The 16,191-nt window shown below is 47.5% G+C and overlaps 6 protein-coding genes across 6 annotated transcripts; 3 read left to right on the top strand and 3 right to left on the bottom strand.

Annotated features, from left to right (window-relative positions):
* Positions 1-560: 560 nt before the first annotated feature.
* Positions 561-3,515, top strand: SNU114 (116 kDa U5 small nuclear ribonucleoprotein component; the record flags this gene model as incomplete). The annotated part of the gene is made up of 2 exons (XM_076685814.1): positions 561-583; positions 629-3,515. 2 exons carry the CDS (start codon positions 561-563, stop codon positions 3,513-3,515), a joined length of 2,910 nt encoding a protein of 969 aa, XP_076539949.1.
* A 217-nt stretch (positions 3,516-3,732) lies between these two features.
* EBP2 (EBP2 family rRNA-processing protein) lies at positions 3,733-4,773 on the bottom strand (the record flags this gene model as incomplete). Its single annotated transcript, XM_076685813.1, has 1 exon — positions 3,733-4,773. The coding sequence occupies one exon, from the start codon at positions 4,771-4,773 to the stop codon at positions 3,733-3,735; it is 1,041 nt and encodes a 346-aa protein (XP_076539948.1).
* A 1,557-nt stretch (positions 4,774-6,330) lies between these two features.
* Positions 6,331-7,371, top strand: ERG20 (bifunctional (2E,6E)-farnesyl diphosphate synthase/dimethylallyltranstransferase; the record flags this gene model as incomplete). Its single annotated transcript, XM_076685812.1, has 1 exon — positions 6,331-7,371. One exon carries the CDS (start codon positions 6,331-6,333, stop codon positions 7,369-7,371), a length of 1,041 nt encoding a protein of 346 aa, XP_076539947.1.
* A 1,227-nt stretch (positions 7,372-8,598) lies between these two features.
* On the top strand, positions 8,599-10,119 carry TRVA0_029S00826 (3-deoxy-7-phosphoheptulonate synthase class II; the record flags this gene model as incomplete). Its single annotated transcript, XM_076685811.1, has 1 exon — positions 8,599-10,119. The coding sequence occupies one exon, from the start codon at positions 8,599-8,601 to the stop codon at positions 10,117-10,119; it is 1,521 nt and encodes a 506-aa protein (XP_076539946.1).
* Positions 10,120-10,675: 556 nt separating this feature from the next.
* On the bottom strand, positions 10,676-11,866 carry ERG10 (acetyl-CoA C-acetyltransferase; the record flags this gene model as incomplete). The annotated part of the gene is made up of 1 exon (XM_076685810.1): positions 10,676-11,866. One exon carries the CDS (start codon positions 11,864-11,866, stop codon positions 10,676-10,678), a length of 1,191 nt encoding a protein of 396 aa, XP_076539945.1.
* A 1,252-nt stretch (positions 11,867-13,118) lies between these two features.
* Positions 13,119-14,132, bottom strand: TRVA0_029S00782 (uncharacterized protein; the record flags this gene model as incomplete). Its single annotated transcript, XM_076685809.1, has 1 exon — positions 13,119-14,132. The coding sequence occupies one exon, from the start codon at positions 14,130-14,132 to the stop codon at positions 13,119-13,121; it is 1,014 nt and encodes a 337-aa protein (XP_076539944.1).
* Between the last annotated feature and the right edge of the window lie 2,059 nt (positions 14,133-16,191).

Raw genomic sequence — 16,191 nt, 5'->3', positions numbered from 1 at the left:
AGGGCCATATTTGTGACCCTGTTTAAATTTCCTGGTATTACATGTACCACGGTAATATTGGCGAGAAATGGCTCTTTGAAGCTGTTTTTTCGTGGCAAGTGGGTCGACTACGCTTATCTTCCACATCTTCAGATTACATAAAAGGAACGAATTAGTCTGCAGCACATGTAGTTTGGATTAATTATTGAATGGATTGACACTGTGCTAGTTTTTATATGCCCTATAGACGGGTATTCGATTGGGTATTCATATACAATGCTACCGTGGTGTACCTGTTCGAACCCACTTGAGGAGTTCACACTACAATCTAGAGTAACAAATAAGTGAACAGGTACACAGAACAAAAATTTAATACCGTAGTGTCGCCAACCAAACTAACGAAAGTGTAACTAGCAGGTTGTCACAATCTGTAACGGGGAGTGTTACGGGGAGTTGTAACAGGCTGTAACGCGGCGTGTAACTGGGAGCTGCGCAGAGCGTTTGCTTATCGCGTACACTCTCCCAAACCTCCGACACAGCGACATTTTTCACCTTCACCATCATCACCAAGACGACATATAATGGACGACGATTTATACGATGAGTAAGTGGCCAAATTACATTGAAAATAAAACTAACAAAGTCTCAGGTTTGGTAATTATATCGGGGGCGACTCTGATGATGAGAGTGTTGAAAACGGTTACGTAGCCGACCAGATCAGCCTCCCCCAAAATGAGGAAGACGATATCCGGCCCGTCGAGCCAATGGAGGAAGATGGGGCCGGAGCAATTGTACTCCACGAGGATAAACAGATCTATCCGTCAGCACGCGACGTCTTTCCATCAGATGTTGAGACGGTGGTCCACGAGCGGGACACCCAGCCTCTGAGTGTTCCCATCGTTGAGCCCGAAAAGAACTATCGATTCACGATCGAGGATAAAGATCTGCCCAATGTGACATACTCGAGGGACTACCAGGCATATATGATGGGTCTACCCGAGCAGGCGAGGAACGTGGCCTTGGTGGGTCACATCCACCATGGAAAGACCTCACTAGTGGATGCCATGGTGAAGCAAACCCATGACATTTCAGACAAAACTGGAAAGAAGCAGGATGAACAACTGAGGTACACTGACACGCATATTCTGGAAAGAGAGAGGGGTATCTCTATTATGGCGTCCCCGATTTCGCTTGTTCTGCCCAGTTCAAAGGGGAAATCACACCTAATTGGCCTCGTAGACGCGCCAGGACATGTGGATTTCGCGGACGAGGTAGAAATCAGCGGTAGACTTGCTGATGGCTTTGCAATTGTGGTAGATGCCGTCGAAGGTATGCTCATTGGTACTAAACTTGCCATTCAGCATGCATTAAGGCAGGAGATCCCGTTCTTCCTCGTGGTGAACAAGGTTGACAGACTTATCCTTGAACTCAGGCTACCTCCTGAAGATGCTTACTTCAAGCTGCTACACTGCATTGAAACCGTGAACGAGTATATCCGCTATGTGTCTCCAGCCAGCAACGTGCGCCTTTCTCCAGAGCTAGGGAACGTCGTGTTTGCTTCGGCCTCAATGGAGTGGTGTTTCTCTCTCTACAGCTTTGCGCGAAAGTACTGCCAACAGTATCCGGCGCTCGATGTTGAAAGCTTCGGAAAGCGGCTGTGGGGAAACGTGTTTTACGAGCCAGAGAGCAGGAAGTTCACCAAGACGACGCGCAATGGCGGTGTGCGAAGCTTTATTTATTTCATCCTCGATCCGGTGTACAAACTATACACTCACACGATTAGCGAGGAGAAGGAGCCGCTGGAAAAAACGCTCGCCAAGCTGGGGATCCGCTTAAAAGCACCGGTGTACAAACTAGACGTTCGGCCGCTCCTAAAAATTGTGTGTCGAGAATTCTTTGGGCCGCTAACTGCGTTCGTGGACGCTTGTCTACAGTGCATCCCTTCGCCGGTCGAGCGATGTAAGCAGTTTATGGAGAGATATTATACGGGGGGTCTGGAGGGCACATTAGTAGATGAGCTGAGCAAGTGCGACCCTGAGGGCCCGCTAATGGTGTATATTGCCAAAATGTACAACAATGCCGATGCCACAGAGTTTTATGCTCTAGCAAGAGTCATTTCAGGCACCCTGAGGCGTGGACAAGATGTACAGGTGCTGGGCGAGACGTTCTCCCCGGCAGACCAGGAGGATGCATTTGACGAACGAGTAGAAGAGCTGTGGATCCCTAGCACGCGATACAGGGTGCCTATAGATGCTGTTCCGGCGGGGAACTGGGCATTGATTAAAGGACTGGACGCGAAGATATCCAAAACAGCGACTGTTGTGTCTGCTGACGCTGATTTGGACAACTATCACATTATTAAACCGCTAAAGCACTTGTCCAAGGCGGTCGTTAAAGTTGCTGTGGAACCGCTCAACCCATCAGAGCTGCCCAAAATGCTCGAGGGCATACGTAAAGTCGGCAAATGCTACGCTTTGCTGGAAAACAAGGTCGAAGAGTCGGGAGAACACATTCTTCTGGGGAGCGGAGAGCTCTTTATGGACTGTGTGCTGCATGACCTGCGAACGATATTCGCTCAGATTGAAATCAAAGTGTCCGATCCGGTGACTCGCTTCACTGAAACGTGCATAGAAACTTCCTCTATCAAGTGCTACTCCATGTCTGCTAACCGCAAGAACAAACTCACTATTCTGGCTGAGCCACTAGACGAAGGTATCGCCGAGGACATTGAGTCTTCAACGCTCAATCCAAATTGGCCCAAGAAACAGATGGGCCAGTATCTCCAGGATAATTACGGATGGGATATCCTTGCTGCACGATCGATATGGGCCTTTGGTCCTGACGACCATGGTACAAACCTGCTTCTCAACGATACTCTGCCCACGCAGGTTGACAAGAAGCTGCTTAATTCTATCAAGGAGTCGGTAAAGCAAGGGTTCAAGTGGTCGACACGCGAGGGACCTCTGTGCGAGGAGCCGATTCGCAACACGCGTTTCCGGCTTATAGATGCAACGATTGCCACGACTCCGATCCAAAGAGGCGGGGGCCAAATTATTGCGGCTACTAGAAAAGCATGCTACTCTTCATTCCTTCTAGCCTCTCCGCGACTGCTTGAGCCGGTTTATTCGTGCCACATTACATGTCCTAAGCAATCGGTCTCTATTATTTACAACTTGTTAACTCGAAGACGAGGTGCAGTCATCAGCGATACCCCAATTCCAGGCACTCCTCTTTATTCTGTGCTCGGAGAGGTTCCGGTTATTGATTCGTTTGGTTTTGAGACTGATTTGCGAGTGGCCACGAAGGGCCAAGCGTTTGCATCTCTGACATTTGAAAAGTGGTCGACAGTTCCAGGGGATCCATTGGACGCTGATCAAAAGACCAAGCCTCTGCAAGCGGCGCAGTCGTTGGAGCTGGCAAGGGACTTTGTACTCAAGACGCGGCGCCGCAAGGGACTTAGCGAAGAGCCCACAATCACCAAGTTCCTTGACCCCGATCTTATCGAGAATCTCAAGGAGACCGGCTTTTTGGACTAGCCATACCGCCCCCAGCTCAATGCATGATGTATAATTACTTGACGTATGTGATGAACGTATATTAGACGTTTCCTGACAATAGTACAGGAGACCAAAGTTTTCCTTGGTCTTACTTTTAGTAGATGGTGCATAGTACTGGAAACCAGATAATTCCTAGTCTTACTCCAGTAGATAAATGGTCAGTTACAGGTAAAGACTTCTATTATAATGGGTTAAGTTAATGACGTCTCTTGCTCTTGCCCGGACGCTGCTTAGGGTTAGATTTCATCTTCTTTTGGTTGAATCCAGACAGATCTGCGCTAGACGCGGCATCGTTTGACTTCTTGAATCTCTTCTTGCCGCCGCTACCGTACTTGGCATCCTTGGCCTTTCGCTTAGCACCCTTTTCCTTCTTGATACCAGCTCCAAACGAGGCAGCCTCCTCTACGGCAATATCAAAGTCCTCCGAAGTCATGTTGTTGTCTCCACGCTTCCTCTTGAGGTTCTTCAGCTTATCCATAGTGTCTCGCTTCTCCTTAGCTCGCTCCTGCAGCCTGGCATGCTGAACCTTCTTGCCGAACTTCTTGAGCTCCCGCTGTTTCTTGGCCTCTTGCGAAGCCTTCTTGGCCGACTCGTCTTCAATCAGCTTCTGCTTCAGCTTATCCATATGCTCGTCAGACTTGACCATCTCGGCAAAGTAGTCCACTGGTCGCGTGAACGCAATATCCTCCTTCTTGAGCTGCTTTCGGGCCTTCTTAGCCGCTTCCAGACCCTGTTTGTAGAATGCCAGTTCTCGTTCAATATCGTCGTAAATGTCCTTGAGCACAATAGGCTCCTCAGCCTGGATCGACATGTGTTCATGGAATGGGATCTTGTTGTGAGGCAGCCTGATAGAACTCAGAGACTGTTTCAATGCGGCAACGTTATTAATGGTAGTCTTTTGGTGTGGAATAACATCAGCGTCATCATCCAGTTCGACATCCGAAAGTGGGATATCTTCTTCTTCTTCTTCTTCCTCTTCTTCTTCCTCATCTGATTCGCCATTATACAGCTCCTGATCTTCATCCTCATCCTCGCTAGATTCGTCCAGCTTTGATGGATCAAACTCTTCGTCCTCCTCTTCATTTTCCTCGTCCTCGGACTCCAGATCAGCCTTGGAGGCCTCCTTCTTGAGTCTTCGCTTCTCCTTGTGGGAGAGGGCTTCTACAGGCTTTTCTTCCTTAGGAAGAACCTTCTTCTTGAACTTCTTAATCGACTCCTTGAGAGTTGCCCCGGCCATTATATATTTTTCAGGTATTGGTTTTGATAAGGGCTTAATATCTCTGATTTAAGAGATCAAATATTGAAAAATTATTTTTTCAAAACGATTCGGTCACGTGACTATTGATTTTTTGGATTGTTGCTGTGGCAACGAGGGTTCCCTCCCAATTAGGATGTGTGCGGCGCTTGCGGCGCCAACTCTTGTGCACCTACCCCCGCCACTAGAACGCCACACTCTATTTCTCTTACACACATCAATTATAATTGATATATGGGCCTTTTAATGTATTGCCGAGTTGTAAGGAATAACTCCCGTTTGGAAATTGTTCTATTAGTGAAGATTGATTCAAAGCAATAGTTCAAACTCTTCTACTTTAAATTGTGGCAAAACATCAATCGTGGCAAAATGCTAGCTCGGTTGCGCTTAATTGTATATTGTTCAGTCTGACTCTCCAGATGTCAAGCTGACATGTGCCTAAAAGAAGTTAAGCTGACAACTGTACCAACAAGTTGAGTTTGAGGTACGTACCTGGTTCAAGACCCAATGTTTGAGACCAGGACATGGCCACATCCTTTTGGTTGAGGCAAATGTAAGACTACGGATACAACTTGAGCTTACTATTACTATAGGTACGACGTCAAACTGCCATTGCAGGTACAAATTGCCAACTTCTAATGTGGTGCAACGATTTCACATTTTAAGTTCTAATATCGTACCAGCTTCTAATATGGTACAACGATTACACCAGGTTCTAATTTGGTAATATGGTACAACAATTATACTAGGCTCTAATGTGGTACAGCAATTATACCAAGTTCTAATTACTATTGTGGTACAACGCAGTATCATATGTGGTAAAAGAGCCTAATGTAATGCTAAAGTACTGGTGTACTATAGGATGGCATATGAACGGCTGTGCCTACGCATCCCATCGCCCATCGCCCATTGCCCATCGCACCCCCTACTGGATATTTTCTATTTCATTAGGCATATAATGTACCATGCCAAGCCTATAGCGACTCCTGTCAACCAATTTTCGACATGCAATGTATCGCCAGGGGTAAGATTAACGACATACGGAAAGAGAAGGGCTGAAATGAAAAAGAATTCGTGACTTTCACGTGACTTTTAATCACGTGCTAGCCCCTGAGCGTATGTTTCTGGTCCAGAGACACCAACTTTTTTTTACGCTCATTGGACTGTGTGTCAGCTGGCTTACGTGGCCCGTAGATGTGGAACCAGAGTCTAGCCAATGGTGGAGGTCGAAAGCAGGTGGGGGAGAAAGAATAAGGAGAGAAAGAGAGAGAGAGAGGAGGGGAGAGAAAATGGTGGTGGATGGATGAGGCTGCTGCAGCAAATCTTCGATTTTCAAGCCCTATTTTTCATTTTTCATAATTCGCGGCGCGCAGGCAAATCACATACGAAATTCCCAAGCGTGGGATTTGCAGCCCCCCTCCTCGGTCTTTTCCCTTAATACTTCCACTTGTCTTTTCTCTCTCACTCACTCATTCTCTCTCTCTTTATACGATTGGTTTGCCAATTTCTCTTTAAATTGTTGCATTGAAAAGCAGGAAAATGTCAGAAGCTAGGAAACAATTCGAGGCCGTTTTCCCCGAGATTGCGGAGGAGATCCTTGAGAGCGTGCGGGAGACTGGTATTGCGCCTAACGCCATCGAGTGGCTCAAGGAGAACCTGTTCTACAACAGTGTGGGTGGCAAGTTGAACCGGGGCCTCTCTGTGGTCGACACGTACCGGTTGCTCAAGAACAAGAAGGAATTGGATGCCCAGGAGTACAAGAAAGCTGCTGTTTTGGGGTGGTGCGTCGAGCTGCTTCAGGCGTATTTCCTCGTCGCTGATGACATTATGGACAGCTCCAAGACGCGTCGGGGTCAACCATGCTGGTACCTCCAGCCAAAGGTCGGTATGATTGCCATTAATGACGCTTTCATGCTCGAGGCTGCCATTTACATTCTGCTCAAGAAATACTTCCGACAGGACTCGTACTACGTTGATCTCATTGAGCTGTTCCATGAGACCACCTTCCAGACCGAGCTGGGCCAGTTGCTCGACCTCATCACGGCTCCAGAAGACGATGTCGACCTTTCACGGTTCTCTCTCAAGAAGCATTCGTTCATTGTCACCTACAAGACGGCGTTCTACAGCTTCTACCTGCCGGTGGCTCTGGCTATGTACATGGCCGGCATTTCGTCTCCGTGTGATTTTAAGCAGGCCAAGGACGTTCTGCTGCCGCTTGGTGAGTACTTCCAGGTCCAGGACGACTACCTCGACTGCTATGGTGATCCCGATGTGATTGGCAAGATCGGCACCGACATCCAGGACAACAAGTGCGGCTGGGTGATCAACAAGGCTCTTGAGAAGTGCAGCCCTGCCCAGCGGGAGACTCTGGATGCCAACTACGGCATCAAGGACTCTGCTAAGGAGGCCAAGGTAAAGCAGGTGTTTGCCGATCTCGATCTGCAGCAGGATTACTTTGAATACGAGGAGGAAATTGTTACCGAGCTGCGAAAGCGAATTGCCAATATTGACGAGTCGCGAGGCTTCAAGGGCGAAGTCATTGAGATCTTCCTCAACAAGATCTACAAGCGACAGAAGTAATTCTGCTTATGATTCGCCGTAAAAAGGTTCATGTTTTCTAGTGTCCTTTTTTTTCTAGATTGATATACTAGGTAATTTATTACTCAAAAGCCATACGTTTGTTTGTTATATTTAGTTTCTTCATCTCTTGTTCAGTAGCCTGTAGATTCGCCTAATTTACTCAGTTCATCTACAGTTTATTAAGCGGTCAAATCGATCTACCGGTAGTTGCTTAATTTACCCAGTTCATTTTTGGCTTAATACCTGGTCATATCCGATACAGTCTCTTGTATTTGCCAGAAAGAATAGTGGAGGGTACAGTATAACTTGGGGGCCAGCCCCCAAATCCCCGTAGCTCCGCTTCGCGGAGATAAGCTCAAGTTATGAATAGTGATAATCTACCGGTATTGAAGTCTGTCGTAAGCTCCTTTAGTTTTAGGCATATTCTTCTCTTCTGAATCCTTTATTTAACCTCGTTTACTTCCACCAGTCCTCTTTCGCCCTAGGAAACAGGTTTGCTCAATTGTTATTATTCATTACCGGTATTGTTTACCTGGTACAACAAAATATAAGGTACTGATTCGCGACGATCAGTATTAAGGATCTACCGGTATTCAGTGTGTCTTAAAATGATACCGTGTAACCCAGAATAACCTCATCTTAATAATTGAGTAAACCACATGCTTCCTAATTCTGGTGGACGTGCATTTTAAATGGAACATGTGGGTAGGCTATAGGCATTCCATAGCATGACGATGATGCATGTCCTCCTGTATAGAACCGCATAATCCTAACGGAATTTCAACTACGTACATTACAGCTATAAATAATATCTAACGTTATTCAATGTACCGTACCACGTATAGATTAGCTGACCAGTATATGGTACTCGAATCTTGAAATGTTGGGTGCTATAAAAGAGTATGCTCAAAGAACGCTCAAGAAACCACTACAGTGACAAACTCCTCGCACGACCCGAAAATTTATTCAATAAACTATTCATTCTACTCCTGTGATCTACTACATAGCACTAACAACTCGTAGATACCGTAGTATACAAGATATTGATGATGAGTCTTAAATAGGTAATGAGTCAAAACCCCAGACGAAACGGTCGGCAATGGACGGCATAAAAGGTGCGGCATTGGGACCTGGTGAAAAATTAATCCGATATATATCCGGAACAAGTCTCTTACTTAAATAAATCGATTAATCCTGGACTTTCCAGACAATTGAAACCAGGCAAAGATGAGCCAGAAAGAACCTAGAATTCAGATTCAGAACCCCGAGAAGCTGGTGCCCAGTGAGGCTGCAAAGTCCACTGCGAAACTGCGGTCAAAGTCCTTTGACAAGCCCCTGGGAGGGCTCTCAGAGAGCGAGCGTGCCAAGCTCCAGGCTGAGATTGCTAATGGATGGTCCCCTACCTCCTGGCACTCCAAACCCATTACCCAAGATGTCGTCTACGACGACTTTAGTGAAGTGGAGAAGGCCCTAGAGAAGCTTGAGAGCCTACCGCCTCTTGTCAACCCTGGCGAGATCGAGGAGCTCAAGACTAAGCTCAAGGCTGCTGCCAATGGCGAGGCGTTCATTCTGCAGGGTGGAGACTGTGCAGAGCTTTTCGATTACTGTAACCAGGACCGAATTGAGGCTAAATTGAAGGTCTTGCTGCAGATGTCGCTGGTTCTCATCTGGGGTACTAAGCTGCCAGTGGTGCGGATTGGCCGAATTGCTGGTCAGTACGCTAAGCCGCGGTCGAAACTGACTGAAGTCGTGGAAGGATACGGCGAGATTCCGTCCTTCCGAGGTGATAACATCAACGGCTACGATCCAAGCGACCGAAAGCCGGACGCCTCAAGACTGGTAAGTTCCTACTTCCACTCTGCAGCTACGCTGAACTTCATCCGGTCGTCTCTGGCCAGCGGATTCGCTGATTTGCATTACCCGTTCGAATGGGACCTGTCGCATGTCGTCAAGGACCAGGTGCGGGAGCGGTACCAGGAGGTGGTCAACTCCATCTCTCAAGGTCTTGAATTCATTGCTACGTGTGGCACAGACTCGTCTCAGGGACTCAAGTCGATTGATTTCTTTACGTCCCACGAGGCTCTGTTGCTGGAGTATGAGCAGAGTCTGACACGGCACCTGAGAAGCAAGAATGGCGGCGAGTACAAATGGTACAACACTTCTGCGCATTTCATCTGGATCGGAGACCGAACGCGGCAGGTTGATGGTGCCCATGTCGAGTTCTTCCGGGGTGTTCAGAACCCAATTGGCATCAAGGTCGGTCCTTCCACGGTCACTGATGAGCTGGTGAGACTGCTGGATGTGGTTGATCCGGACTACGAGGATGGCCGAGTAACGCTTATTTCACGGTACGGTGCGGATAAGATCGAGAAGATGCTGCCGGAGCAGATCCGGGCCGTCCAGAAGTCTGGCCATAAGGTCGTGTGGATCTCTGATCCGTGCCACGGCAACACCAAGGTTTCTCCGGTGACTAAGCTTAAGACGCGATACTTCAACGATATGGTGAAGGAGATCAAGCTGGCTCTGGAGATCCACCGGGCTAACGATAGCAAGTTGAACGGTGTTCATCTGGAGCTTACTGGTGACGATGTTACGGAGTGCATTGGTGGTTCGCAGGCGTTGGAGGACGAGGATCTTGTTCTGCGATACGATACGGTGTGCGATCCGCGGTTGTCTTTGTCGCAATCGTTGGATATTGCTTTCCTTATTGCGGATTACTTCAGAGGGAACGGGCAGATGGAGATTTAACCATTCTGTAACTTTAAATTATTATTACTATTCTGCTATCACAATTATTTCGATTATCAATATTTCACTATCAATCAATTAATACTACCATGGACGAGTATTTTCGAGGGCCAGCCCTCGAGCTCCCGTTACTGGGGGCCAGCCCCCAGACCCCCTTCTCTTAGGTGATCACAGTGTTACAAAACCTTTTCGTTACACCTGTTACAAACTCCCAAGCTGTAACAAAACTCCTATCACAGTACATTTCTCCGCGAAGCGGAGCCCCAGGGGGGTTTGGGGGGACTGGTCCCCCCATGAACACTCTACGCTTCAATTGATTACTGGCAAAAAAGCGTATTCGAGGGCCAGCCCTCGAGCTCCCGTTCCTGGGGCCAGCCCCCAGACCCCCGTTTCTTCGGTGTTACAAACTCCCAAGCTGTAACAAAACTCCCGTAAGAACGCGTTACAGCGCCCCAGATCTCCGCTTCGCGGAGCCACAGCGGGATTTAGGGGGTATGGTGTGGTTAATATATTACAATTATTCTCTAGCTGATGAATTTTCTAGCAAAAAATTAATTTAAACTCGCTCAATGACCAAAGCAGAGGCACCGCCACCACCGTTGCAAATACCAGCAACACCAATCTTACCACCCTCCTGGTTAAGAACACTGGTCAAGGTGACGACAATTCGAGCACCAGAGCAGCCCAATGGATGACCCAAAGCAACAGCACCACCGTAAACGTTCACCTTGTCGGAGCTAATGCCCAGAATCTTCGGGTTCACAATACCCACAACGCTGAACGCCTCGTTCAACTCAAAGAAGTCAACGTTAGACAACTCTACATTAGCGTGCTTGAGCGCCTTCTGCACAGAGTAGGCCGGGCTCTGTGGGAACTTGATTGGAGCCCGGGCAGTCTCACCCCAGCCCAAGATCTTGGCAATTGGCTTCAAGCCAAGCTCCCGGACCTTCTCCTCGGAAGCAAGAATGACCGCAGCACCACCATCGTTAATTGGAGACGAGTTTGGAGCCGTAAGAGAGCCATCCTTCTTGAAAACAGGCCGGGCGCCTCGCAGCTTCTCTTCATTGAGTCGAGCCTGCTCTTCATCGGCATCAATAGTCACACCTGGCTTGCCCCGAGCGCCTGGGAGCTCAATTGGAGCAATCTCCGCCTTGAACTTACCAGCAGCAGTAGCCTTCTGGGCCCGCTTGTAAGACTCAACAGCATAATCATCCTGCTCCTGTCGGGAAATAGAATGCTCAGCAGCAGTATCCTCACCAGCCATGCCCATTGCCTCACCAGAGTAAGCGTCCTGGAGACCGTCTCGCTCCAAACCGTCGACGATCGAGCCACCACCGAACTTCATGCCGGTTCGGCCCTTTGGAAGGTAGTGAGGCACGTTGGTCATGGATTCAGCACCACCAGCTACGACAAGGTCGGCAGAGCCCGTCAGAATAGACTGGGCACCAATGATGATGGCCTTAAGGCCGGAAGCACACACCTTGTTGACGGTGGTAGCTACGGTGGTCTCCGGGAGACCAGCCTTGAGAGCGACCTGTCGGGCCGGAGCCTGGCCTACGTTGGCGGAGTAGACGTTACCAAAAACGATCTCCTCGACCTGGTCAGCTGGGACCTGGCCCTTCTCGAGGGCAGCCTTGACGGCATGCGATCCGAGATCAACGTAGGTCTGAGAGGCAAGGTTGCCAAGCAGCGAGCCCATGGGCGTTCGCGCAGCAGAGACAATATACACAGGCTTACCGGAGGTCATTTTTCGATGAAATTTTTCGGGGTCTGACGTGGTGTTTTATTAGTCGCTTAACTCCTATGGTGTCCTCCCCTGCCAAGTCGCGAATTTTAATTCCAGGGGGGACGCACGGCGCACGCGCATTCATCACGCCATTCCCGATCGGCCATCTGTGGCTGTGCGCGTTCCTTTTGGGTGTCTTATTGGGGCCGCTAATGTTGAGAACGGCGTAATGTTGGGGTTCTTTAAGCCTCGTGCGGCGTGGATCAGCCGCATCCAGTTATCCGAGGGGGATTTGTGGATTTTCGAGGGCCAGCCCTCGAGCTCCCGTAGCTCCGCTTCGCGGAGGATATGCAGGTATTAGTAATTCGCCTACGCATTGGTCACGGTCTAAGCCTCGAATATGGTATTCTCTCCACCCTTGGCAGTGACCAGTCAATAATTGCTTGTTGTTCATGTATATCCGTGTACTAGAGTACATTGATTGGTGATTGAGCAAATTGAAGATCGTTCATCAGCCGATATCAAGGCGACCATGTGAATATTGCAGAATATATCTCCAACTGAAAAGGGCAATGCGATGCATCATATATGGCGATCCGGAATTTCGGCGCTATGACATTGATAAGTTAGTGTAGATGGTTGTGAATTCCTGAATACTATTATTGATGGCGTAAATGGTAACTTGAATTGTTGAATTGAGTAACTACCGGGTACGTGTACCTGGCAGTCACTAGTAAAAGATAGCTAATGTTCAATCCCGCAAAACAAAAATCACAACTACATTAATACAGTAAGTAAAACAGTTTTGGAGCTGTATTCATTGATTTGTAATCTTGATTGCTGCTGCATCTAACTCAGTTTTGGGGATCTATTGATTGATCTTGAGTCTCGATTTGTTATTACAATAGTGATCTTGGATAGCGGCCATTGTCCAGGGCCAAGGATGACTACAGATGCAATACTTTCTTGTTGCGGTGCCGTCTGATAGAGTAGCCTCCAATTGGCGGTAGCGCAAATTTCGCGTACCGGCACCTAAATCGAACAGCTACAACTCCTTAATAGATTGATTACAGGGCTATTTAATAACCGGCTCCAAATGTAAAGGATTGCTAACACCAATCAAATTTAGCCGGGATTGAGTCCAGATCAACTGCTTGATAAAAAATGATAAAATATTAACCCATATATTCTTTAAAAGTATCAATAAATAACCTAATAGAATAAACGAACAAACAAACTACGGCCGAGTCCAGCTCAAAGCCGCAAACGAAATTTAATGGCCCTTTGGAAGGGTGTTCTGGAGCTGAGCCTGGAGAGTCTGGAGCTTAGAAACATTGATGTTGTACTCCTTCGACTGCTGGATGAGTCGAGAGAGGTTGTGCTGAAGGGCACCTGGTCGAGCGATGTCCGCGACACCACCAATAGCGTTGCCAAGCATAACCTCAAGACCATCAGTAACAGACTGGACGAAAGGACCAAGCAAAAAATTGCCAATGGCCTTGGAGACACCAAAGGTGAACGGAGCAAGGGCATTGGAAACAGTAGCAATGGCAGTATCAATCTGGGAGTCCAAGCCAGTCAGCATGGCGGTGACAGCAGCAGCACCCGCACGGTCTGGGTTGTTTCGGTAGGCGTTGACAACAGAGTCGACGTGCTGCTGGGCGTTGTTAACACCCTCTCGAGCGCCATCAACGAAAGCAAAGAGTGGGCCCCGGTTGGCTCGAGCATCAATTTCGGTTTCGTCTCGCTTGTGAGGGAGAGTGTTCTGGAGCTGAGCCTGGAGGGTCTGAAGTTTAGAAACGTTGATGTTATACTCCTTCGACTGCTGGATGAGTCGAGAGAGGTTGTGCTGAAGGGCACCTGGTCGAGCGATGTCCGCGACACCACCAATAGCGTTGCCAAGCATAACCTCAAGACCATCAGTCACAGACTGGACGAAAGGACCAAGCAAAACATTTCCAATGGCCTTGGAGACACCAAAGGTGAACGGAGCAAGAGTCTCAGAGACAGTAGCAATGGCAGTGTCAATCTGAGAGTCCAAGCCAGTCAGCATGGCGGTGACAGCAGCAGCACCCGCACGGTCTGGGTTGTTTCGGTAGGCGTTGACAACAGAGTCGACGTGCTGCTGGGCGTTGTTAACACCCTCTCGAGCGCCATCAACGAAAGCAAAGAGTGGGCCCCGGTTGGCTCGCGCATCAATGGTAACCTCGGAGGTAACCTCGGTTGGGGCCGCCTTGGCGGCCAAAGCGGTAGCGAGGAGAACGTAAAAGACGGGCTTGAACTGCATTGTTGAAGAACTAAGATAAATTGATGAGGGTCAATTGAGAGAGAAGAAGAACCCTTCTTATACCAGTTTTGATATATTCTAGATCGAATTGACATTTCAAATCGCTGGACTTTGGTTCGGTAAGCGTTAAGACGTCGCTTGTTTTATGTTTATAGGAGCCTTTGGAGATGAAACGGTATAAGGTTTATCACTACTACCAACGTACTCCGCGTCTGTAAACATCCTTTATGAATACGAAACATGGAGCACAGAGCTTTCCCTACTTTGCTGGTTACAAAACATGGAGAAAAAAGTTTCCCTTACTTAGCTGGTTATGAAACCTGCAGAACAGAGTTTTCCCTACTTAATTGGTTACGAAACTTGAAGAACAGAGCTTCCATTACTTTATTGGTTCAGCAAAAGCTTGTCGACATCAGTTTTTTGACCCAAGGGGTTTCTCGCTTCATCTTGACGAAACAGCGTTGATCTGTTTGGAATAAACATCTTTTGTAATTTGATGAAATTGCATCGATGCGTTTGGGAATTGGACTATGGAAGTTCCAATTTGATTTGGAATAAATGCCCTAACAGGGATTCTGGCCAGCTGATAAGAAGTATTCATAGACCATGTTTGAGTGGTGACTTCAATTTCGCGGACTGTGTAATCGATTCATTGGAATGCAACTGTTGATTGAAAATTTCTATTATGACCAGGCTGTTTGGGAATAGCGTTATTCAGCCCAGTAAGTTATATTAAACGTCTGAAAGCCTATCTCAATGCCTTGCTCTACGTTTATTCGACCTACGATTTGATCTATGCAAGTATTTCCAACGATTACAAATCCAACAATCTACAGCTCGACTGTTACAGAACGGATGGAAGTTACCCAAAAAGTTGGACCCGTATATATTACATTGTATTGAAGAACAATTAACTACCTGTAATTAAGGTTCAACAGCGCCGCACACGATGTGTCAAATTTGCTCCCGAAATTACTTACTTGTACTCCAGAGCTGCAGTAAAATTATTATTCCTGATAGGCCTAAGTAGCGTCAAAGCATTTCGTCAGTACCACTGTCTGATAACTGGGCATCTAGGAGGTCGAACAGCCAAAATTCAACATATTACTCCATTTAATTGCTTCATATCAAACCAATCAAGCTCCATTAAACTAAATATGTTCATCAATAAGTGCGTTTATTAATAATAATAATCTTGATTAAAGTCCGTTGCCTAGGACTAATCGAAGTACGCTTTCTAATACAATATCCAGTAAAGGTCGACGGGGTCGATTTCCTCAGCGGTAGGCCCCTGATAGCATGAGGGAAAACTTTCTTGACGTAGTGTAATTGATTTCGCGCAGAGTCCTTCCTTGGTGTTAAGGAGGACTTTACTATCTAAATCTGGGGAAACTGCTCGAAGTATGTGGCGGGTTGCCTCATAGTCCGGACAGCGTTTGAGGGTGTGGGACACATTGTCGACTCCACCACAGCTGCAGTAGAGTGAAAGGGGAATGTTCGGGACCTTCATCATCGCAATGTACAGACCAAATATCCCGCACCCAGTGCGGTAAGTGCGTTTATTATGCCAAAAGTGCAAGATAACTAATTTGAGGCAAGCAGGATTTGTCACGCCGCCTCCAACACGTGCACGATACGTAAGTTATTTACGTTTGAATTACATTTAGAACAAATTTAAATGGCAGTGGCGGGATAATAGGCATTGGGGTTGTAACATGTGTTTTGTCCAAAGCTGCTGTAATTGCTGTACGCAAAACAGATGCAGTTAGAGATATCTATCATCAGTGACTGCGATTAAAGGTTACCGAGATCCAAAGCTACTTTCTGCACCCCAGGTGGAGATTGCAACACATTTCAAATTGAGGATCATCCACAGATGAATGGATGTTGATGGATTAATGGCACAGTAATAAACGACTTGCGGCAAAACTGCCTCGAATTAGTCGTATTCTATGACCGCAGGAATATGAACGGTTTAATATTTTACCACCAAGTGTGCTCGAACTCAAATATACGCGGTCGCTGTTAGGACGAGCTCGATCCGAACGAATCCATTGCT

This window comes from Trichomonascus vanleenenianus, assembly GCF_965637985.1.
Source record: "Trichomonascus vanleenenianus strain CLIB 3782 genome assembly, contig: TRVA0_029S, whole genome shotgun sequence".
NCBI lineage: Eukaryota > Fungi > Ascomycota > Dipodascomycetes > Dipodascales > Trichomonascaceae > Blastobotrys > Blastobotrys vanleenenianus.
Note: the sequence above shows the minus strand (reverse complement) of the source record. Positions and strands in the feature narration are given on the sequence as shown.